Source organism: Chiloscyllium plagiosum, unplaced genomic scaffold (genome assembly GCF_037043375.1).
Source record: "Chiloscyllium plagiosum isolate Xiang-an unplaced genomic scaffold, Cpla_swu_hap1 HiC_scaffold_2, whole genome shotgun sequence".
Classification (NCBI taxonomy): Eukaryota; Metazoa; Chordata; class Chondrichthyes; order Orectolobiformes; family Hemiscylliidae; genus Chiloscyllium; species Chiloscyllium plagiosum.
In genome coordinates, this window is record NW_028270140.1 from 26,124,252 (window position 1) to 26,150,655 (window position 26,404).

General features: G+C 38.3%; 1 protein-coding gene across 2 annotated transcripts in view; it reads right to left on the bottom strand.

Moving 5' to 3' along the window:
* Positions 1-26,404, bottom strand: part of LOC122563665 (ADAMTS-like protein 1) — a 571,728-nt gene that overhangs the window by 31,745 nt on the left and 513,579 nt on the right. For both annotated transcript variants that reach the window (XM_043717704.2, XM_043717714.2), the window contains 4 exons: positions 22,592-22,719; positions 22,110-22,238; positions 9,107-9,289; positions 7,679-7,813 (listed from right to left, as the gene is read on the bottom strand). In XM_043717704.2, the coding sequence (XP_043573639.2) occupies positions 7,679-7,813; positions 9,107-9,289; positions 22,110-22,238; positions 22,592-22,719 (575 nt within the window). The remainder of the gene's footprint in view (positions 1-7,678; positions 7,814-9,106; positions 9,290-22,109; positions 22,239-22,591; positions 22,720-26,404) is intronic.

Below are 26,404 nucleotides of genomic sequence, written 5' to 3' on the forward strand. Positions count from 1 at the left end.
TTGCTAGCTGTGCAAAAGCATGAAAGTCTTAGGCGTCAATCCAGGGTAACATTTTCCAATTTTAAATGAGTCTTCAAAGTGTTAAACTGCTCACATACTCTCCTATGTTTATTTCCCTCCAGGACATCCCATGTATGAAGCAGAATAAGATAACAATGAAGTCTCAAGCTGCAAATCATAACAACAATTTGAAATTACAAGCACAAAACTTTTATTACTGGCTATGAAGACAGAAGTGTGGAACAGAGTAACACGAGGGAAATGCTGACTCCAATTCTTGTTTAGTTGTATGATGTAAGATAAATGGCTTCATGCAGAGCTCCTTCTAACCTGCTAACTCTCAGCCTGATACACCATGGTGATTGAACATGAGAGAAGATTACACTTCAATTAATTACCAATATTGTGTCACTTGCCCCCATCATCATCCAGTTTCAATCATTATTTTCTCAGTTTAAGCTTGCAATTAGATTAGATTACCCACAGTGTTGAAACAGGCCCTTTGGCCCAATTAGTCCTTACCAACCCTCCGAAGAATAATCCACCCAGACCCATTATTTCCCTCTGACTAATGTACCTAACACTATGGGCAATTTAGCATGGCCAATTCACCTGAACTGCACATTTTTGGACTGTGGGAGGAAACCGGAGCACCCGGAGAAAATCCACGCAGACAATGTGCAAACTCCACACAGACAGTCGTCTGAGGCAGTAATCAAACCTGGGACCCTGGTGCTGTGAGGCAACAGTGCTAACCACTGAGTTACCGTGCCGCCATCACTTGGCTGTATACATTTGTCACCTTGCAGTCACTTCACATTCAAATATATATCAATCTGAGTTTTCAAACCGCACTGATATTCCTTTGCCAAACCAGGAGCAGCATGCAAATAGGGGGAGATATGCCCAACATGGAAGATTAGCTTGATCTGGCTCTGAGTACATTTGTCACCATGATTGCTTGGTTTGCTGATCATCAATGTAAACATGTAATGTGTAAAATGGAACATTAAAATTATTCGCAAAAACAGCACTTTTTAGATGTTCACAAATACAAATGTAACCAAATACAACTGACTGAAATATAAATTGCAAAAGCAACTGTTATTAATATGGTAATTTTGATCACATTTTAAACCTTTTCTTCAAAGTCAACAGCCTAACTTTCACTTAGTTAAAAATCACACAACATCAGGTTATAGTCCAACAGGTTTAATTGGAAGAACTAGCTTTCGGAGCGCCGCTTCTTCATCAACCAGCTGATGAAGGAGCGGCGCTCCGAAAGCTAGTGCTTCCAATTAAACCTGTTGGACTATAACCTGATGTTGTGTGATTTTTAACTTTGTACACCCCAGTCCAACACTGGAATCTCCAAAACATAACTTTCACTTAGCTAGTATGAATAAAAAGCTTAGGAAAAATTACCGAAGTCAACAGGTTGAGTAATTAAGCATTGAACCAGTAATTTAGAAATGATAGGAACAAGTTGGCTCTACATTATTCCTAGGCTGTACATCGAAAGAAAAGCTCTATGTATATATTGCAGAATTTGCTTAAGTCTGGCACTCCCCATTTCCATCCCCAGAGACTGAACTTTTTTTCTAATCGCTGGGAATTGTCAGCGCCTATTGACAAAGCATTGTGACTACGTACATGAGTGTCTGTGAGTGTACATGGATGGGTGAGTGAACACGACAGTGAACAAGACAACAAGTGAGACAGCAAGCAATCAGTCAGTGTGTTAAGTGAGAGTGAAAGTAAATGCACACATCAGAGAGCATGTTAGGAAAGCATGTGTTGGGTGAGAATGTGTGAGCAAAATTGTTAGTGAGTGTAATTAAACTTTTCTCCTCCTCAAAGTATAAATTGAGCAAATCTCATGATGTAATAGCCAGAAATAACTTAGAAATGTATTTTCTTCCTGCTTCTGATACTGCCTGATCAACGTATTCCCATCATACTCTACAGTATTTATAATTTTTAAACATGCATGTTTCTTTTTACCCTAGCTTTATTAGATAAATAGTTTTTTAAGTTAACATTTCAGTTTACAATAGTCTGAGATACATCGGACATAGTTTTCAAAAATATCATTCATAGGGTGTGTCACTTGTCCAGATATAATTGCCCTGGAGTATCAAATAACAAATCTTTGATATTCTTAGATTATGGGATGTTGATAGCTTGCTGGCAGTTACACTAGATGCTGATAGAGATCTTAAAACATTTGTCTACAGTCTTAATAATCCACATGGAATTTACACTTTAAAATGCATTCATCTAGAATACCATTTTGATTTGAGTGCACGTATGCGCCTAAATTAAAATATTAAAGCATGTCTTTCTGGTACCTCATCCAGATAAAGCTACATAAAATATTTCAAGAGAGATGTGTAAGAAATCAAATATGTCATAAACTTATTTCATGATATTAATTGGTTAAGCTTAGTCCCTAAAGAGAGGGTACTTTCTTATCATCAGAAGTCACAACAGAATGGTATAAACAAATCCTTGAACTAAAACTAAGATAGTTAATTTACAATGAGCATTAGAGTACACAGATGTTCTATAGGTCCCTTATTGTAATAACAGGAGAGGATGCAAGAACATTTAAGGAAAAATGACGATAGAATAATGGAAACCCATTTATGTTCATGGATGACAGTAAAGTTGGAAGCAACCTACAGTCCTGTCTGGAAAACAAAACTAAAATACAAGGATTCTGCAGATGATACCTACAGTTATCATGGATATAATGAATAAATTCTGAACAGAATGTAGAAAGAGAATTGCCTATGTTACATTTTTGAAATTGCAACAAGAATAATTATTTCAGATGGACAATTAGTTTGATTTTATGAATATTAGCTCATGGTAATCCTACACATGCCAATTTCGAGATATATTTTACTGAACTGCAGAAATATATACTAATCATAGGGTCTTTCGTGGAACTACTTCTTAAAGTGCAAAATAAATTTTTTCTAACAATGATGACTTGTTTTTCATTTTTGCATATTGGAAGATAATTGTGTTTAGTTGCAATATTATTAGAGATGTGACGTTAATTTTTATGTGCTTGTGATTTTTTTTTTCCTGAAGCTCAATTTATTCCTGTAAGTGATGATAGTTTACTATTTTGAGTTTTGACAGTTTCTTTTTAATTAAAAAATAATTAACTTGAATCATCACATATCTTATTTACATGGCTGCCATTTAGGTGCAAAGCTACACAGTAACTTAAAAGCATTCCCCAAACATGCTGATGGGTTTCAGTGACTTGTAGTTATACTGTTAAGTATGACTACAATTGAGAGGCAAACCTGGTTCCTCACTTGTCCATTCCACAGCAACAAGCTACTGGTTAAACTATGGGAGTTATATTATTAGTAGCCACACTGATTTTTTAAAAAATGACTGATGGGAATAACAGACAACCACTTGATGATCCTTGTGTGGTTTGACACTTAAAGTACAAACATATAATTTCAATTTTAAAAGTCCTGCAAATATTGCCAAGCCATAGTGTCATTCATTGCTATTAATACTTAGGGAAAAAAATAAAGAACATTATTCAAAATTATACCACTACTAAATTATTTTACCTGTATTTAAGACTAATCCAGTACAAGCATAGCTAATATTGCTTCAATGACAGTTTCATAAAGCATAACGATTTTTAAACTGTTATGATGCCTTTCAGAGCCAAGGTTTTTCAGGTAATATTTTAATACACTTAGGAATACATCAGTTTTTTCTGGAAAATGGAATTTAAGAAGTTAAAACTCCTGAGACTAAAAGGAAAATAAAATTTGAGCTTATTTATTGCATGTTAACAACATCATCTATTTCCTCTTCCTCTTCTTTCCAGTTCAATTTCACTGTTTACTGCCAAAGTCTGGGACTCTGAGCATTTCAATCTAATCAGAAAATATAACACTCTGGGAGAAAAAGCTCCACAAATAAAAACTAAAAATAACAAGAATAGTCAGGTATTGTCAAAGGAACAATGATAGTAGTCAATCTTGGATTATTTTACAGGTTTATTAGTCATATAGTATTGAAAAGAAATGATTTAAACTGAATAGCTAAAGTGACAGCTTGGAGTTCAGAGTTAAATTTTAAACAGATAAATTCAAAATTCAAGATGGGGCAGTGGTTAGCACTGTTGCCTCACAGCACCAGGGACCTGAGTTTAATTCCACCCTCGGGCAACTGTCTGTGTGAAGTTTGCACATTCTTCCTGTGTCTGCGTGGGTTTCCTCCAGGTGCTCTGGTTTCCTCCCATAGTCCCAAGGTGTGAGGGATAGGTGGATTGGCTATGCTTAAAAATTGCCCATAGTGCCATAATAGGGTTACAGGGATGGGGTGGGTGGGATCCTCTTCGGAGAGTCAGTTTGGACTCGATGGGCCAAATGGCCTTCTTCTACACTGTAGGGATCCTATGATTCATCCTTGTCAATATAACGTTTGCACTTGAATGTTGTGGTTACGTCAGGTGATAGTTCTAATTATTGAGAGTCGCAGTTAATACAGCTGAAATAAAACTTACTTCAATAAAACTGTTAAATCTGAAACTTACACAAACAGACTTGAAAATATCTCAAAACAAACATATCTGTTCTGGAACAATTAAATATTTAGGGATGCAGTGCCACTAATTACTGAGAATTGCCCCAATTTAACCCCCAACCCAATATTGTTCTTTTTAATAGTAAGTCTGATTCCCTCCCTTCACCTATTTCTCATCAACATGCATCTCTCGGTTTCATTAATTATACTCACTACTTAAATCCACCTAGTGACTTTTCATGCAGGACTTTATTTAATGCTCTCTGCAAGTTTCGGCATACACAATTGAACTTCTGAACAATCGTTCAAAACGCTCCTTGCTAACAGTAGGTTGGAGGAAAAGGCACAATCTCCTGTTCTGAAACCGTGCTGACTCCTATTTCTGAGACGGTTTTTCCAATAATGGTTACATTACTATTTCACTTTATTGATATGAGTAATGGGCCTGGACATTTGGTTTAACAGCTTGTTTGGTGCCAAGTTAGTCTGTCTATAATCCAATAGGTCTTCCTTACATTTAGCAACATCGCCATGATAAAATTAAGGAATAGGAGCAGGCATTGGTCACATGGCCCTTAAACCTGCTCTGTGCAGTCACATAACTGTCATCACATTATATATATTTTTGTAATACTGTTTAGGATCTGTGTTTATACATTGTCAGGCTGAGGAATTCATTAAAGAACAGCACAGCAGCTAATATCCCTGTAGCTGATATGCATGGTTTGGCATCTTGCATTGATTCTGGGAAAAGCACAGAAAATGAATCATTGGTGGAAAGTTAATTAACATTCCGTCTTGAAGCGGAGTGGAAGTGAAATGTTTCCCAAGGAACATTTGGGATGGCTCCAAACTGTATAAAGCAGGTGCCTGTATCATAAGGGCAAAAAGTTACAAATGCATCCATGAGAAGATCCAAGTACAAACAGGACAGTGACCGTTACTAATTAAATTCAGTGACCAGCATATGTGCAGTGCCTAAAGCCATTAACATATAGTGGAAAAGTTGAGAAAAGACAGGACAGCTGAGGAAGCTTCTGTCCTTTGACTGAGACATTAAACATCCCATTCCTGTATTTGAAACAAAATTAGATTAGATTAGATTAGATTACTTTACAGTGTGGAAACAGGCCCTTCGGCCCAACAAGTCCACATCGACCTGCCCGAAGTGCAACCCACCCATACCCCTACATTTACCCCTTACCTAACACTACGGGCAATTTAGCATGGCCAATTCACCTAACCTGCACATCTTTGGACTGTGGGAGGAAACGAAGCACCCGGAGGAAACCCACGCAGACACGGGGAGAACGTGCAAACTCCACACAGTCAGTCGCCTGAGGCGGGAATTGAACCTGGGTCTCTGGCGCTGTGAGGCAGCAGTGCTAACATGGAGAATTCTCTAAAAGTTCTATCATTTCTTCCCCAATCCAAAACAGATTTATTTGATTTTTTCACTCCTTGGCTGTTTGTCAGATTTTTTTAGGACTAATTAAATGGATATTTCGAAGAGCGGAAAACCTGGCAAAATGGACTCCAAGGACTCCTTCTGTGCTTTATGACTCTTTTAAGGATATGCTGCTCTGCTTGGCCTAGGCAATAGATTCAATTAATTAACTATATCTGAAGCAATTTGAGATACTTCACATGACAGACATACAAAGATTTTATTTCCAATAGACAGGAGCTCTATTTTATTTGAAACACCACAAATTCTACTTTTACGACATTTCAGCATGAGAAAACACACTTCTTTGTGAACCTCGATTCTTTTAAACTTTGGATTCTCCCTGCTGAGTTGCTATGTCCCAAACACTTCCAGGTTACCAGGAATTTTAATGTCTGGCATTTTTGCTTTCCGCTAAAGGCTGGAAAGATGATGGAACAGATGCTATAAACTGACCTGTTGACTCTGTTCATTTTATAGAAACAAGCTCTCACCCAGTCTTCTGTTTCTGATCACAGTTTCTTTTAGCATGAGTCTTGCATTTTGCCTGAGCATGAATGATAATTATTGCATGAACAATACTGTAAGTTGCAATGAAAGGTGCGTGATTTATTGGGATATTAAAATCATTATATTAATAGAATTTGGATTTCAAACTAGAGCCAAGTGGTGTTGTTTACTTTTGTGAAGGGTCTTCAAACAACAAAACTAAATTAGATAGCCTTTCTACTATATATCCAAGAGCAGGATATATAGTAGCACCCCCTGAAGTGTTAATTGAATAAATGCTGATATTGTTGGTGAAAAAGACTCCAAGAACGCATGTATCCCCTCACCACGTCATCCTTTATTTGACTAATACTTGACACAGGTCCAGTTTCCTCAGAGCCAGCTCTGAGAGTGAACAGAACCTATGACACTCCTGTTTATATCTGTCAGCCAGAGCTCCCTGATTGGACCAGGTTAACAGTCCTAAAAGAGAACTCATGTTCTATGAAGTCCACCTGGCTGACCTTGTTCCAATCACTACAATAGGTAAAATAAACATAAAAGTCCATCATCTTGTTTTCAATTCAGAGTAGTTAAGGATTGATTTTAGTTTCAAAAATCTACGGACTGAAACCTTTGAGGGCAGTTCACAGGATATCTGACTGTGGTCAGAAGACAGTATAATCAGGGAAAGCACAGCCATCACACTAATAAGGCATAGTTGGTAAAACTTCCAAACCAGGATTGTTTGATGAGAAATCAGTATTAAAAATTGAGAAAGTTAAACTTTCAGTTTTGATAGTATTCATGTAAGAAGACTTCATAGTTCACATTACAGAAACTGAAGAGATTCAGTTAAGTAGAATTGCAAAAACTTCAACAAATTTGGGACTCTATAAAAGACAGTGGTTGCAAACTGGTAAAACTTTGTTTTGAGCTGTGCTTTAAGAACTTTCTGTTTCCCTTGATGAAGAACTACTACAGCCTAATAGGACTATATTTCACCAATTGACCATCATGTGAACTAAAATTTTGAAAGAAATTACCTTTCATGTCAGACTTCATTCTGGATCTGACTTGCCCAAATAGATATATTTGATGTATTTGATATATTAAATTAGATGTATTTGATATGAAGAATCATTCCATTTCATAAAACGCAGCACTTACCAATCACAACACTGCTTCCAGAACCCAATACTTCTTTAGTTCCAAGAATAGTAGCAAATACTGTTTGACCATTAGACCCAGAGACTGCAAAGAGTGGGACTAAGTCTTTTGATTCCAAATAGCCTCTTGGGGGATCTGTAACACATTAAATTGTCGAATAAAGCAGCTAACTGAAAGGAATATTTAAAATATTTAAAGATTGAGGGAGAATCGGCATGACGTGTCTGAACTGTCCTACCCATCACAGGAATTTGAAAACTGCATCTGTACATTTTATATTAATATCGCAAGCTCATTAAGATGCTGCAGCAAGGCTGTAGTGTCTACTCAACACACTTCTTCAATATCAAGCTGACATAATAACTGTGGGCACATAGAAGAGCTTTCAACAGAAGCAATACCTTAGAGAATATGTAGAATCACTACAAAATAAAGGACTAAGAGCATTGTATGGTACAGCTTGAATGCTAATGTTAACATCGAATTTAATAAACGTGAAAGATGGTGGGGGAGGCAATTTGAGAACACAGTGGTAGCGGGAAAATAGACAGGGGAATAGAGGGAGGTGGGGAAAGATGAGAGTAGTGCATGTAGTGTGGGGAGGGAAATGACAAAGAAAACAGAGTCGGCGGAACGGGGTGAAGATGGGGTGGTGGGAACAGTGAGTGATGGGAAATGGGCCAGAGGATGTTTGAAGAATCCAGAGCAACACTGAAACAAAAATGAATGTTTATATTTTGATACGGACCAATCATGGGCACGTTAGGGAGAAATTAAAGAGAAACCATCAGAAAGCTTACAGGAATGAGCTGCCAATAGAAAATGAATTCTGAAAACAGAGATAATGTGGGAGAAAGCAACGACAATTTGTGTTTTTCTTTAATTCACTCATGGGGTGTGGGCATCACTGGCCTTGCCAGCATTTATTGCCCATGCCCTTGAGAAGAAAGTGGTGAGCTGCCTTCTTGAACTGTTGCTGCCTATGTGCTATAAGTGGACCCATGGTGCTATTAGGAAGGGCATTCCAAGGTCTTGACCCAGTGACACTGAAGGAGCAGTGATATATTTCCAAGTCAGAGTGATACATGGATTGGAGGGGAATCTTGCAGAGGATGATGTTCCCATGTATCTAATGCCTTTGAGAGGTCAGTGGTCATTGATTTGTATGATTGGGAACTGCCCTCCATGAGCAATGAAATTAATCATTGGAAAGCTGAACTGATAGGTAATTAATTACAGTTACAACATTTAAAAAGCATTTGACCGGGTATATGAATAGGAAAGATTTAGAGGGATATCGTCCAAACGCAGTCAAATGGGACTAGATTAGTTTGGGAAACTTGGTCAGCATGGACGAGTTGGACCAAAGTGTCTACTTCCATGCTGTATGACTCTATAATTAGTAAAACATTATGTGTTTTTCCTTACCTTGTAATAGCAGATTTGTCGTTGCCTTCACGTGGCCAAGAGCATTTGATGCATGACAAGAATATATTCCCTGATTTGTTAATGTGACATTTATTATTGAGAGAGATCCATTGTGGAGAGGCTGAACATTCTCATCAAGTTTCCCTTGGTCTCTTCTCCAGCTCACTGTAGGCTCAGGGACTCCTACAAAATTAGAAATTCATGAAGAATGAAATGAAAATAACATCGTTAATTTTTATGAAGATTAAAATATGAAGATATGTTACTGCATGGAAAAATTATGTTAAATGATCAAATACAAAGTTAATAAATTAATTAGTTCTGCCCTCTGAATTTATAGACTTGTGTTTCCTAAATAGCAAATGAATGACTTGGAATAATTCTTTTCTCTGAACTTGTTTATTGATAACCACTTACTCCATGTTTACTGTTGGTACTAACATTGTGTGTTATTTCCTGCACTTGATGAATTTATTACAAAGAAACTAAAATAAAGAATATACTGGCTGGTCATCTGTTTCTACATCTTGAGATTAGCCTATCTTCCTAGAACCTATCTGACCATATTTTTCTCTGTTCTTTCAAGTTTAAATCATCAATATTATCACAAAGCTGGAAATGTGAACATATACAACTAGAAATTATAATATATACTGTGATTACCATAGAATGTGATTTATAGAACTTTACTCATTCACAGTTTGAATTGCTGATATTTCAATACACAAATATGAGTATAAAATATGAAAATACAAAAATATGGAATACAAAAATATGGAATACAAATGTTTATCATGTTTTAAAGATTGAGATAAATTGGCATTGCCTGTGAAGACACATTTCCCACTTCCTAATTATACATTGCTTGCCTTCACATATGTAAAATTAACATTGTAAAGAAAAAATGGACTAATTTTAAGAGCTGAAAAGGTTATGGCTTAGGTATGATATTTATTACGTACTTGTATAAATAGAAAAATAAAGCTTTAACTATTTTGAAAAGCATGAAAAACATTGATTGATTCTTTACTTGGCGAATTGGTAACCAAACACACTATACCCTGAATGGAAACAGGGACAACGTGTGCACATAAGATTCACCCAGACCAAAGAGAAAGATGGAATCCAGAAACATTTAGCTTTATGTTTTTGAAATATTTGTTTTCCTTGGAAGAGTGTTGGTAAGACTAATCTTGGAAATTATTTGTAAAATATTCAACATTGTTTCAGCCAGTTAGGTTTGACTGACTTTATCATCAGGCATATTTCCAAAAAAGATGAGCTGTGCTTGCTCTACATTCCTGAGATACCAGTAGATGGAGGAAGCAGATGACACAAATTCACAGCTGCAGCTGTGAACATCTGGACAATAACAACACCTGGTTACAATGTACAATAAATTGGAGCTTAATTCATAAAGCTAATGTTTCCAGAGAGTCAATTTCCTGCTACCATGAAATTAGGAAGGAGGAGGAAGAATACAGTTCATGGGTCACCTTGTATGAGTTGATGCAGAACTAGGGAGGGAACTGCAAGCAGGTACTATAAATATGGTGTCAAGGACTCAATGTAGATGATTCACTTAGCATGGAAATATTGAATGCAAGAGTCAAAAAGATCATTCAATATTCTCATAAATCTCTTGTTCATTTAAGTTTAGTATCTATAATTATTTAGGTATTGGAATTAACTTTAACCCTAAAAAGTGGATAAATGCAATTAAAGCAAACTTAGAGTTCATTAACCTTCAAAGATTGAGTTATTTAGTATCATGTGGCTCATAACTAGCAAGGTAAGATCACTAAACAGTAAGTCAGTTCACTTGGCTGAAGATCTAAGAGTTTGATGTCTGCAATGCTCACGTAGAATTGCAGTTCAGAGAGATGATTTATTTTTCAAAAGTGGAGATAGATTAAGTTAAAGATATTGAAGAATTCTGAAAGGTTGTAAAATTCAAGTGATTACTTCATCAGATCAGAGAAAAACTATAAATGATGGATAATTACTGTAAAAGTTAGTTTGAGCAGTCAACTGCAGGCTATGTCCCCATTGAGATGGGTGGAGCCTGGATGGGTGGGGGTAAGATAGCAGGTGGGGTCATTTCTGCCTTCAATTTATCTGCATCTTGTTCCTAAGGCTTCACTTTCAATTTGAGCATCATATTTGAATTGCTGCTCACTGAGGGACATTAGCTAAAATAAGTGCAAGTTACAGACCTGTGTTGCAGAAAACAGTGAAATATCAACTTCATTGTTGACCAAGAGAAATATGGGTGAGATTCAGTCTCAGTTTGAATGAGATTATGAAGAACAGAAATTGGAAAACTGCACAGTTTGAAGTGAAAGGGAGAATTTAGTTGCTTCACAATTTCTTGCTGCAAAGTGACCAACAGATTAGCTTGAACCCTTTGGAAAAGTATGATGTGGAGGTGCCGGAGTTGGTCTGAGGTGGGCAAAGTCAGAAATCACACAACAGCAGGTTATAGTCCAACAGGTTTATTTGAAATCACAAACTTTCTGAGTGTAGCTCCTTCATCAGGTAAAGTGAAGGGAAAGCACGCATAACACAGAATTAATGGGCATTTTTGTCTCCAGCACCATGTTATTTTTAATTTATTGTAATTATCTGTCTGCCTCATTTAATAAGATTACTGTATAGGTCAGCCCTTCGGTTGTTATTCAGCTATTGACACTTTACTCACTCCATCTAGCACCCTTGCTCACCTGCAGAGAAATATTATTCAATACTCCATTCACACCATTTGTATGATCTTTTGATCTCTCTGCCCTTAAATTCTGTGTGCTTCCCTCTCACTTCACCTGACAAAGGGGCCATGCTCCATAGCTTGTGATTTCAAGTATACCTGTTGGAGTACAACCTGGTGTTGTGTCATTTCTGACCTTGGAAAAGTACTCAGAGCAAATCACAAAGGGAATAAAAGCAAAATATCGCAGATGCTGGAAATCTGAAACAAGTATAGAAAATAGTGCAGAAATTCAGCGGGTGTGGCAGCATCTGTGCAGAGCGAAACAGACTTAAAGTTTCAAATCCATTAGGAGCCTTCTTCAAAACTGAGTAGTCTGTTAGGATATTGTCACAATCGCATTCAAGGGTGTTAATTTTTTTTAAAAAATCCAAATGCCTGGCTTTAACCAGTAGAAGTGTACTGCAAGACTTCCCTTTCTGAATGGTTCAATTGTGAAGGAGAGTCATACTGGACTGAAAATATTACCTCTGTTCCTCTCTCCACAGATGCTGCCAGACCTGCTAAGTTTCTCCAGCATTCTCTGTGTTTGTTTCAAATGATTAAGGGTTTCACAGTCAAGGAAAAGTCAATAAATGTTTGGCCTCTGAAAATACTTGAAGTTGAAGGAAGTTTTTCAGAGAACTGCAGCATACCTATGGGTGGTCCCCATGGAAGTAAATATCTGAGATTGCTGTGTCTTCCAAGAGAATTTTTGCAGAAGCAGAAAATAGACCTGACTGCATAACATATGCCAAGTTAACAGTGGCTGTTTTGTTCAATTCTTTTATATTCTACAAAATTTGTGTTTGGTTAAGAAAGGAAGTCAAATCTTGTGGAATAGTTCTGTTGATTTAAACAAGGCATTTGGATTTTAAAAAAAATTGTTAACCATCCCGAATAGAAAAATGACAGTATTCCACCAGACTGTCAATGAAAGATTTCAGCCAATTCCTTTCACAAGGGATCCACTTGGAACAAGTTACATATTAGGTGCCTTCCATCAGTTTGAAGTAATTACAATAGAAAACACAATGTAATTTCAAGATTGGGGCAATTGCCTTTGTTTTGGATTTCCTTAGCAAACAGCTAGCATGTACAAGAGGCTGAGTGATCTCATCCTTTTTGCAAATGCCTATAATTCCATAGGCAACACAATTTGATGAAATTGTATTTCAGCACTTGATTTGAACATCTTTTTGGCTTTTCACTATTTATTCCAAGACCTTTCTTCATAATGTACACTGTCTAAATTTTTTTTCAAGACATGCTTGAAAGTGATTCATGCTAAGAACGCCCTCTATGTAAAGTATATTATAGTAATTCATTCAGCGATTGTAACAGGAAGAGCCCTATAGATCACAGCTCTGCAGACAAGCATAGATGGAATGCTCAAACATTGTCACTGTTCCTCATGTAACCCTTTCAGTCATCAGCCAGTCAATTAATGTACCACATGGTTATGGGTATCATTCCGTATCATGGACAACAGATACTTAAAAATAGAACATCATGATATATATAACAAAGTACAGTTTCCAAGAAACCGGGTGATAAAAAGAATATATTTCTGGTAGCGGAATATCAATAAATGAAAGATTAAATGACAAAACACCATCTTTGAAAAGAAAATCTGGATTCTAAAGTTCTTTACCATGGAATAATCCACAAATGAATAGCAGATGAATACGGACAAAATATATTAATTCCAACTGTATACCTATTACCATTTATAGATGGCTCCAGCAGAGGGCAGAGAAGTATTTGTAGAAATGAGAAAGGTTTTCGTGTGTAAATATTATATTATATTATACGTATTAAATACTTAACCTTATAGATACAGAAGGAATTATGTAAGATAATTCATAGATGCAAAGAATAATAAAAAAGGTCTTCATGTTGAATTGCACCAGTTTTGTTCAGCTGTGTTTCCCCGTCCAAATGCTGCATCTTTTTTCCTCTGTCACACTTTCTCACTATTGTTCATTTCTGTGGAAACTTACACATCAACAGTACAAGATCTCCATATTAATTAGCTCCATTGCTTCCTCGACTTCTTCCTGCACTTACAAAATGCTTGACTACTTCTCTCTATGCTACCCTTTAGTCTTTCTGCACATTTAATCTTAATAGTGTCATCCTTTTTCTCTTCACTTCCATTTTCTACATTTCACTTGATTTTTCTTCTGGGTTTCTGAGTTCAGAATGGGCCTTGGGCACTTCTTCAATCTGTCTTTAGAGGCAGACTTTTATAAAGAGGCATTTGGATGGGTATATGAATAGGAAGGGTTTGGAGGGATATGGGCCGGGTGCTGGCAGGTGGGACTAGATTGGGTTGGGATATCTGGTCGGCATGGACGGATTGGACCGAAGGGTCTGTTTCCATGATGTACATCTCTATGACTCTAAATGAAATGAGGAAGATTCTCTGCACGCAAAGGACATTAGAAGTTTGGAACTCTACACAAATGACAACTGACAATAAATCAATCAACTGAAATTGGTAGATTTTTGCGAACTAGAGATATTAATGGATACAGGAGAAAAGCAGGTGTATGGAGTTGATTCGCAGCTCAACTGCAAATCTTATTGAATAATACAACAGGATCAAAGGGGCAAATAGCTTCCACCTGCCTCAAGCAGAATCTTGTTGAGGCTGCAGAAGTCTTACCTGGCTGGAGACCTGTGCTGACTGCTCAACCAAAAGCAAATCAGGCCACGAGGAGGATACTAGTGGGACTTCTCCATGAAACAAGACCTGAGGGGGGATTTCTCGCCTATTGAGAATTGCCAGCCAATCAGAGGCTGGCAGAATTTGCTCAGCAACACCACAAGGAAGAGCACCCACTGGAGTCCTAGGGTCAGGGAATGACGCAGGGGCACTGTTAGATTAACAGATGGAGGGGTTTACAGAATCTGGGTCACAGGGTGAGAGAGCTGCAAATGCCTCAGTGGCTCTACGTTGCCCACTCCCACCTTTCCCGATCTCCAGTCTCTTGATCAGGAACTGCAATGCTTCTGAATGAGGAATCCCTGCTCTGGGAATGTGTTTCATTCCATCCTCCTCAAAATTCCAAACGTGCGAGTTGGGTGAAAAACCAAACCCACATTGGGTGGAGTTTTATTTTGAGAGTGAGGAAACTGTACTTGTGTGTGCTGTGAGCCTTTTTAAAGGCCAATAGCATTAAACAGACTCACATGCAGTAAAGTTGAAAGACATCAGGTATCGCAGAACATTTACTGTATGTGTACTTCAAGTATTGACCTACTGTGTCAATTAAAAAGCTTGACCCCCAAGCACTGTCCAACTGCATCATCTAACATTACAAATCAATCCTACTAATGGTTGTGAGGCACAAACAATGTGTTGCAACCTGAAAACTTCATCCCAATTGCCAAAGTAGCAATCACCTTCGAAGGTTCTATAGCCTGTATGAGGTATACCTGTAGCATATCACCAAATGTAATACCAGTCATTTATTGGGTACTGTGGGCATTGGGGGCTGGGCAGAGGCCCTCATTACTGTTGCCACATGTACAATCTATTACTCTGTGAGCGTCAAAAGGCTAAAATAATGTGTGTCTGAATCAAGGCAATGATGTACCAACACATTTTGTATTCATTCATGGGATGTGGACATACTCATTATCAATCTCTAATTGCTGGAGGAAAGTTGAGAGTCAACCACATTGCTGTAGGTCTGGAGTCACATGTAGTCTAGACCAGGTAAGGATGGCAGATCTCCTTCCCAAAAAGACATTAATGAGCCAATTTCTGGCAACAGCTTCATGGTTATCTTTATCAAACTCAAATTCCAACATATGCCGTAGTGGGATTTCAACCTGAATCTGCAGAACATTACTTGGGTCTCTGGACTAATAGTCGAGTGATAATACCACTCGACCAATGCCTCCCTTGGGGAGATCTAAGGAATGTTCTTTCACTGGTGTCTTCACCTGACCTGCATATCTTTGGAGGAAACTGGAGCAAACCCACACAGACATGGGGAGAATGTGCAAAACTCCACACAGACAGTTGCCTGAGGCTGGAATTGAACGTGGGTCCCTGGCACTGTGAGGCAGCAGTGCTAACCAATGAGCCACCGTGCCACCCTGTACTGAGCCACCGTGCCACTATATACTAAGCCACCTTGCAACCCTGTTGCTTCGTTTCTGATATTACCAAGATACAGTCATTAGAACCATCCCAAATGGAACCAGATACAAACATTGTCAGTACTCCTGCATCTGCTGCAAAAAAAAAAAGGCTGCTGCCTAATTGAACATGAGTCCGCAAGTCCAGGGCAAGCATCGACCTCCAGCCACTGTGGAGGTGCCCCTTCTGCAAACAGCCAACCATAGGTGTCCTCATGGCATAGCAAATAGCGACCCATAATCAATGGCCTTCCATTGAATGCAATGCAAATGAGGTGGGAGGGGTGTGTGGCAGGGTTGCCACAGAATGTCGAGAGGTGGAGGTCAGAACACCATGTCATGATGTCTAACAATGCAACCTCTTGTTTCACTGGGACCATGGGATGACCCCCTCCACATCAGGTTTCCATGCAGGTCATGTCTGGGCCTTCTCTGTGGTACCTGCCAAACAGAGGGTGCCACTTGATCTTCAGAATCTCCACTCCACACAATGAGAGGCAGAAAACTCACTGCATGAAAACGCCTGTCGGGAGGCTGCAGGAGTGTTCCATCTGCTGACGACCCCATCTGCTTGACTGATTCTCACCCTCTGCCTGCTTGAGCTGCTCTCCCCCAAAATGGCCCACCGAACACATCCCTTGGTATGCTCAACTGACACATCCTCCATTCTGGATTAGTGGTGCTGGAAGAGCACAGCAGTCCAGGCAGCAGATACATCCTCCAACCAATGCACTTGAAATGCCCCTCAGCCCAGTCTCAATTTAAAGGTCAAGCCTAACCAGCCTATCTTGCCCGAGGATTCCTGTACTGAGCACCTTCTTATCCTGAACATGGACAGAAACAGAGTGTACTGTACATCTTAACCTGCAAAATAAGTGTGCCTCTCACCTGCCTACATGTCTGTCATCAATGGAAGTGGTTTCAGGGAAGGACTCCCTCAGTAGGTGAGATGAGAGTGAGATAGTCACTTTTCGTGAGTCCATTGGGACTACTGGGACAGTCACTCTCAGTGAGTCTGGGGGGTGGGGTGGGGGGGGGGAGGAGATGGGGGAGAGAGTCACTGCCCTCTCAGAGTCTGATGGAGCAGGGAAGAGTAATGTCAACACTCTCAGTGGTTCTAGAGGGAGTGTAGGGGGCGACAGTCATTTTTATTTGGTTAGGGGCAAAATCACTCTCAGAGGCTGTGGAGCAAAACTTCTTCCCATGAATGGGTGGTACAGTGGTTAGCACTGCTGCCTCACAGCGCCAGGGACCCAGGTCCGATTCCAACCATGCTAAATTGCCCATAGTGTTAGGTGCATTAATCAGACGGAAATGGGTCTTGGTGGGTTACTCTTCAGAGGGTTGGTGTGAACTTGTTGGGCTAATCTAATCTATTTGATTAGTTGTTGCTTTGCTTCCTGCCATATCACAGCCTTGAGAATCTCCCCCATATGCTATTTTTCATATTAACATGCAAACAAATTTTTGAGCCATATCTGACAACTAATAAACATCATAATATAGGCTGCTATTTTACCGTTGTTAACAATTAACAAAGTGCCATTCATTTTTGTGCTGAACGAGAAACTCACAGGTGAGTTAGTGATACTAGAATTGGGTTGGAATGTAGTCCCAGGAACAATCTGAGAGCACCAAAACCATAATGCTTGATTTCTTCCAACAATATTAGAGCTCAAACGTCAGCTAACACGAAGGGTCTGAATTCAGTAGCAGTTTCAAAGAGTAACTGTGCTTTGAAAATAACCTCAGTAATAATCATCACTAGAGTACAGCAAAGGAGTGCAAGAAACATGATCTTGTGATGGAAATGAAAGATCTATTAGTTTGTGGCGTTGTATTATTGCTCTTTAAAAAGGATTAGAGGGTACAAACAAAATTTGAAACAATTCAAGTTCAAGAATCAATAAAAGAAATAAAATCACGCCTTTTGAATAGTTAGGCAAAACAATTCCCATTGCCAAGATCCTTATTCATTCTCATTCCATATAGAATTACACACAGATGCCAACCAATAACCATCTCCAAGAACAATAACTTGTGTTTACGCAGCACTTTTAGTGCAATAAAACATTCCAAGCTGCTTCACAGAGGTATTATAAAACAAAATATGACACCAAGCTGCATAAGGAAATATTCCGACAGATGACAAAAAAAAACTGGCTACAGGGCGAGATGAGAAGTGGGGGGTTCAGGAGAGAATTCCAGAGCTTTAGGCCTCAGCAGCAGAGGTTATGACCATCAATGATGCAGTGATTGAAATCGGGAAGGCTCAAGAGGTCAGAATTAGATGATTGCGGTGATCCCAGAACGTTGGAGCAATGAGGAGATTGCTCAGTTATGGAAGGGTGAGGCAATGGATGGATTTCAAAACAAGGTTAAATATGTTAAAATCCAGGCATTGCTCATCTGGGAGCCAATTTAAGTCATTGTGCACGGGGAATGATCAGGTGAGTGGTTAGGACACGGACAACAGAGATTTGGATGACCTCAAATATGGGTGAAAGGAAATTAGGTAGTTGGAAATGTGGAGTAATCAAATCAACTATAAACTTATTGAATGGGAGAGCAGGCTCAAGAGGCATATTTGACTCACTCCTTTGAAATCCTAAACTTTTCTGCTCAACAAGTCCATATGACATCATCGTAACAGGAAGTATTCCTGATTCTGAGACACTCCTTTAGTTTAACCTTTTCCAATACATTCAGACTCATGTAGAACATTTTCCCTCCCAAGCCTTATTCTCTCACTGTTGACATTTTTCTACATAATCACATTCACCATTTCCCTCTCAAGTCTCTCACTTTACATATTCAAGCAATCTAGCAGTTTCTCTATTCTTCTGACATACATCCTCTCTGAACTTGAAAATCTGGTAGTTTACAGGGTCAAAGATCATTAACTTTGATTTTCTTCCTAACAGTCTGAGGTTTGTCAGTCCTTTTAAGATAGAGCATGATTAATCGAATGGATTTTCTCTGTGGAAGACATCTTTCTTCTCGACTCAGGCAATTTCTTCTTTGCAGTGTCTCAGATCAATGGACATTGGTCATGTCTGCTCAGTGGTAATTTCCATGGAATTGTATGCACCACACCTTCAGTATTTGTCAACAAATATTTTTTTCTCAACCCATCTGTAGATTTGCTCTGATTTTATTGACCCATTTGTAGGTTTCTGCTGAAGCTTGCAATTATTTACTTCGGGCAGCACTTTGGCTCGTGGGGCGACACGGTGGCTCAGTGGTTATCACTGCTGCCTCACAGTGCTACAGACCTCGGTTTGATTCCAGCCTCAGGTGAATGTCTGTGTGGAGTTTGCACATTCTCCTTGAGTCTGCATGGGTTTCCTCTGGGTGTCTGGTTTCCTCCCACAATCCAAAGATGTACAGGTTACAGTGGATTGGCCATGCTAAATTGCCCATAGTATTCAGAGATGTGTAGGTTAGGTGCATTAGTCAGGGATAAATGTAGAGTGATGGTGTAGGGGAATGGGTTTGGGTGGGATACACTTCAGAGGGTTGGGGTGGACTTGTTGGGCCGAAGGGTCTGTTTCCATATTTTGGGATTCTAAGGATTCAATGTGTGACTGGATTTGCCTTCAGTGATTTCATTTTTGATGAAACCAACAAATTCATGTATTTTATTGGTAGGGTGATTGAGTTTTGGAGCCTTGAGGTCAAGCTTCAGCTCTATGAGACACTGGTAAGGCCGCACCTGGAATATTGCATACAGTTCTGGTCACCGCATTATAGGAAGGATGTGGAAGCTTTGGAAAGGGTGCAGAGGAGATTTACTAGGACGTTGCCTGGTATGGAAGGAAGGTCTTATGAGGAAAGGCTGAGGGAACTGAGGCTGTTTATATTGGAGAGAAGAAGGTTGAGAGGTGACTTAATGGAGATGTATAAGATAATCAGAGGGTTATATAGGGTAGACAGTGAGAGCCTTTTTTCCATGGATGTTGAAGGCTAATACAAGGGGACATAGCTTTAAATTTAGGGGTGATAGATTTAGGACAGATATCAGGAGTAGTTTCTTTACTCAGAGTAGGATAGACTCGCCAACGTTAAGGGCATTTATATGGGCATTGGACATACATATGGATAATAATAGAATGGTGTAGGTTAGATGGACATCAGATTAATTTCACAGGTCAGCGCAACATCAAGGGCCGAAAGGCCTGTTCTGCGCTGTAATGTTCGATGTTCTATGCTCTATGTTTATATACTCAGTTTTGCTATTTGAGAATGGCATTTGGATTGGTGCTCTCTCCGTCATAGTAAAGATTCTTTCGGGAAAAATAAGGAAGTCACTTCTCCTGATTGCACTTAATTCTTCTGAGTCACATCATCAGATTTGAGACTTGTTTTCTGAGTTACATCAGGTATAGATTTGTCAATTGCCTCAAATGGGGTTTGCTGTTCATTGACTCTCATGCTCATCTTTCCTCACAGTTCCACCTGATTTCCTGGATAATATGAAACAAATTTATTTTTCCAGCATAACAAAGCTCAATGAATCCCAACATGAGTCTACCAAGCCCTATGAATGATGCTGCCAGCTGTCATCTGACCAGTTATTCCATGATCAGTTTTTTCTTCACCATTGTATTGTTTGTAACTGCTTTGTCATTCGAAGATAATGACGATAGAGATGAGCCTTCCAATTCAAGATGGAGAATTCTTGATTGTGAAATACATACATGTTATCAACTATTTGAGAGTTGATTGTAGCATACTTTTGCCCTGTTGTTGGTAGTGGATAGTTTTCTTAACCATGGCTCACTATCTGATTATATAATTAAATGTGCTCCAATGCCTAACTTGAAATTTCTGAAAATGACCATAGACATAAATATTAGCTTGCCAAAATGTAATGGCAAGATTATTTATTTCCCCTATGAACACTTTAGGGGTTTCTGATGTTATAGACTTTCTACTTCATTAATATAACTGTGGGTATCAGTTCTTTCCTTGCTTTTCTGACAATGAATTATTGTGTGACAGATAAGGCATTTACCTTTAATAGCTTGACACTGTCTATATTTGAGAGATTTCTTTGTTTTACAACAGTGAGAAGAATTGAGTTTCTAGTTCCTGTCCCAATCACTGTACTCATGTCTCATGTGGGTCTTTTGAGGTTTTTATTCTTACCTCTAATGCCAAGATGTTCTCCTCTAAGGAGTGATCTATGTTGTTTCCAGACTTTCTCCTCACTCACCATCTGAACTTCTTTCTCAAGATTCAGGTCTTCTCTGGATTGCAATAAATCTGATAAAGAGTCATCAGCAACTCCTACAACAATTCTGTACCTTATGAGTTCTGACAAAGTCACCATAGTTGCATTTTGACAATTATCATTAACAAAATCATCTGAGGATTCCCCTAGATACTGAACTCTTGTAGTGAATCTTACTCTTTGAAGAATTGAGGTAGTTCTGTGGTTGAAGTAGTTGTCAAGGGCTTTCAGTATCTCCTTGAGTAAGTGCGTTTTTGGATGTATAGGGGGATGTCCACAGTGAACAGCACAATAAGGGCTCCCTTACTAAAGGACATGAAGAGAAAGTTTTCCCAAGCTGTAAATGCTCAAAGATAGCTTTCAGAATCCTTTCTTAGTGCCACAGCTGAGTGTGGATATTTGTAATGACTTCATTAAAAGCTAATACTTCAGAGAAAGTTTGTAGACAGAAAGCCTTTGAACTCCACCATGTCCAAGTATGTGAGTAAAATCATGAAGGTAACTCACTTAATGTTCTACCATTTCAACATCATTCAGGTGCAATTCTGATGTAAACATTAACACACTTTTCCCTTCGAAAGCTTAGAATTTCTGGACAACCTTCTTTGTCCATTTTTATCATACTATTTAACTACATTCCAGAAGCAACATCTCATTGAAAAGCAAGCTACAATCAGCTTAGTGTTTTGTGGAATACTATTCAGCAAGAGAGCATGTGTACACATTCTTTGGATACACTTAATATTTTCTTGTAATGTACAATTCATGAGAAAGCATTATTCCTAAGTCTTTAAAATGTAAAACAAAATCTCAATAACTTTCTTAATTATCACGTGAGATAACATGCAGTAATTTAATTACAGTCTTACCATTGACCTGACAGTTAATTGTGATATTGGCTCCCAACCTTGCTTTCACAACGCTTCCCACATCCACATTGACCGATGTTGAGTTAAAGTTGACCAAATCATGTTTGGACACTCTAATTACTGGCTTCCCTACACAAAATAAAATGGATGACACATCATGTAACTACTGTATGCTGGGGAATGTCCGTTAATGAACCATATTGTCCAAACAACAGCATTGAATTGAGTGTAGGTATCACCACCTGTATCAACAATTGTAGTTTTCATGATTCCATCAGTTGTAGTTTATTGTTTTGTCTACTACTGTTGTTCAGGTTCAATTGATCTGAGAACTGAAATCCTTGCTTTTGCGTTTTCATGCTCCATTAGAAAGTGATAAATTGTTACTGTCCACACTGGTAAAATTGTCAATTACTTCAGCAAACAAAGACAAATGTTTCTTTCCAAAAAGGGGAATATAATCAATTATAATTGCAACAAACCTGGTATGGCAACTTTGGAGGACAAGGAATCCCATCCTATAGGACTTGTAGCAGTGCAGGTGTAGACTCCCACATCAGACTTGTTTGGAAAAAATATTTGCAAGGCTTGGTCTGAAAGAAGTTTAATTCTGCAAGGGAAAACTGTACAATGAGGATTGCTGGCCTGAAAACAAAGTGTTTACACAGCTCAAGTTTCCCATCAATAGGAAGACAAATACACTCACAATATACTTGATGACTGAAGTTAAATTGTATATTTGTTATGACGTAAACAGCTAATCCTTTGTAAATTTCCTATACAATTGTGTAATCTGGACTCTCAGGGTCTTGTGACAGAAACCAGGGGTGCTGGGGCACAGTGCTAGAGTCCTCTCTTCTGGGCCATAAGGTACAAGTCCAAGTGACATCTGCCCAGGATGTATGTCATAACATGTCCAAACAGGTTGGTTAAATCAGACCGATTATCAATATGTTTAAAATATATTGTGAACACTACATCAGTGGTCAACATCTTCTGGAGTGTAGTCTGTTGTGGGAATTCTAGATCGGAGGCAGGGGTGCTACCTACTGAGACACAAGACCTCCATGTGTTACCTTTTCTACAAATTAAGAACTTTTTACAAAAGCCTATTTACCATTCCAAGGATTGTGGTTCCAACTTCAGCAGTGATCCATTTGAACCTCCTGAAAGTCTCTACCACTTTTCTATTTGCTAAATATTTAATTGTAAAATTGTTATCAACTGCTGTGTAATCTTGCATGTGAGTAAGGAAAATGAGCTCCACTATACAGCATTTTTGCTATGTCAAAACATCAATAAAAGCCCTGCTTCAGTGGTAGCATTTGTGTGACTATGTCAGAAGTTTGAGCCTTCAAGTCACACTCCAAGCACCAAGCACAAAAGAAAATCGCGGTTGACAGTTCTGTACATTACTGAGAAAATGCTGCATCGTTCGAGGTTTTCCTGGTGAGATACTAAATGGAGACTCTGTCTACCTTCTTAGGTGGATATAAAAGATCCCATGGGAATTTTTCGAAGAATAGTAGGGGAATTACAATACCCTGGTCCCCTCGTCAATACTGAATGGAGGAACAGGCTTCAGAAAATGAATGACCTCCCTATGTTCCAATATTGCTACTGGTAAATATAATTGCAGGAACAGATACCTCCATTAGTTACTAGCTTCAGTCTTCCCTGGTTAAAACAGATCTCAAAACAATAAATTTAGCATCATATTGTTGGTGCTTAGGCTTTTCATACTATCTTTTTGAAAATCCAAGTAAATGGCCTCTACCAGATTGCCCTCCTTCTCTAACTAATTTACTTCCCCAGAAGAATTCCAGACACTTCTTGGGCATCATCCAGTATTTCTCATTACTTCCTATGCTACCTCTGCTTCTCAGATATTATTTACAGCAACTCATTTATCAATCAGAAGTATGTCATACATGGTGCATTAACCGGCCTGTAATTGCAAAGGTTTTGCCTTACTCGTTTTATAAATATTGGATTACTTGCCATGCTCCATTACACAAATGCTGCGTCAATATTTATGGAACTCTGCTAAACTAGCAATCTATTTCCTGCTTTAATTCTTTAAGAGCACTAATCTATATCCCATCTGGCCTAGATGTCTTGTATATATGCACTTTTTCAATTTCTGTGAGACATTTATTATTAAGTTGCTTAAATGCTTAAATAACTAGCCCAAATTCCCCTGATGGCTTCACTGTATTAGTTAATGGAAATCCCTCAAAACATACAGCAGGAGGCCATTCCAAAAGGCTGGATAGGCTGGGACCTTTCTTTCACTGGAGTGTAGAAGGTTGAGAGGTGACCTTATAGAGGTTTATAAAATCATTAGGAGGATAGATAGAGTTAATGATCAGTGTATTTTCCCTAGGATTGGGGGATTTCACGACTCGAGGATATATTTTTAAGCTGAGAGGAGAGAGATTAAAAAAAGACATGAGAAGCAAATTCTTTTTTTTACACAGAGAGTGGTTCACATGTGGTTCACATGGAATGAATGTCTTGAGGAAGTGGTGGATGAGGTCACAGTTAAAATGTTTAAATAACACTTGGATAAGAACTTGAATAGGACAGGTTTGGAGGGATATGGGCCAGGAGTAGGCAGGTTGGATTAGTTTAGTTTGGAATTATGTTCAGCATGGATTGGTTAGACTGAAGGGTCTGTTTTCATACTGTATGGCTCTATGACTCAATACCTATACTGACACTTTGAAAGAGCTATCCAATTATTCCTAGTCCCGATCTGCCTTTAACTCCGTACCCCGTGAATTCTTGTTTTTAAGTATTTATCCATTTTCTTCTTCCAAACTATTATTGCTTTTTAGATCACACCCGTTCACTGTGTAAAATCATTTCTTTTCATTGCACCCTCAGGTTTATTCCCAGTGATCTTAAATTCATATCCTTGGGTTCCTGACTTGTCTGTCACAGGAAACAATTTCTGTTTAGCTATTCCATCCGTCACAACTGCAAACAACTCTATTAAGTCTTTCCTTCATCTTCTCTACACTAAGGAGAACAGTTCAGCTTCTTAAGAATCTCGATGTAATTGAAATTTCTCATCCCTGATACCATTCTGATAAAATAGAAGATCCAAAGGAGATTGAAAAAAAATGCAGTGCCCAGAATGCATCACAATATTCCAGCTGTGGCCTAATCACTAAGTTGTAAGGACTCAAGCTAACTGTGTTGTTTTTGGACTCCATGCCTTTATTCAATAAGGCATATCAACTTATTCTATCACCTTCTTTTTCCACTTATATCCACTTAAATTCAACCATTTAATTTCTGTTACCTCCTCTCATCTTTCCTTCCTAAATGCATCATTTGTATAGAACTTGCACCTAGCCGTCCTTTGTGAAATCAATGAAGACTGCTCGAATAATTAATATAAGTTATTCCTTCCATGTCCCTACTTATATCTAACATTATTTTAATGTTTATATGGTTAGAAGATGTTTGTTTTCTTTTAAAATTCATCTAACTCTATTTTTGTTTCGTTTCAAATACTTTCCTTTGCTATCTGTAACCGTGTCTTTTCCTGGAAACCTAATTGCATCATTTCATTACTTGCCATGTTTATAAACAATTCTGCTCTTTTTGAGATTAAATTGCCATAACTGTAATGTTTCTATAAACCTCTTTTGACAAACATATACACTCACGTTGCTCCCTTATAGTTACCTGAAGTACATGTCCCTCGTTCTATTTTTGAATATAGTTTCCCATCACTTTTCCCTGATGTTTTTCACAATTCTAAAAATCAGTTTTTCTGCAGTCTCTTGCCACTTTTTATTTTAGGTCTGGAAAACAATATAAAATCTAACAATCCTTTTCTGTAGCTAATCGAGTCAGGCAAACCACATACATCGAATAGAACTCGGCAAATTGAAATCTATTCATTTCAATGTATTCTGAGAGTGTGCATTCCACCCTATTCTAGCAGGCAGGAAATCTGCTCCAATGGATTATTAAATGCCCAATCCAATACATTTGGGTCCAAACCCATCATTCTGTTGCACAAATACTGCAAGAATCAATTGGTAAATAACACCATTTCTATCTGATACTTTGACATTTACTTTAAGGATAGAGAGAGATTCGAACAGATCTGATTTATAAAATAGATTATGATGAACACAGTTAACAATTTTGTACTTATGGAAATGCTCGTTGTTGGTGATGTGACAGACTGTACAAATACCATATTTGTCAGAAGTTTAACAGCTAGACAGTGTCTTGTTCCAGTTATTGTTCAAATTTTAAAATGTTTAATTTTT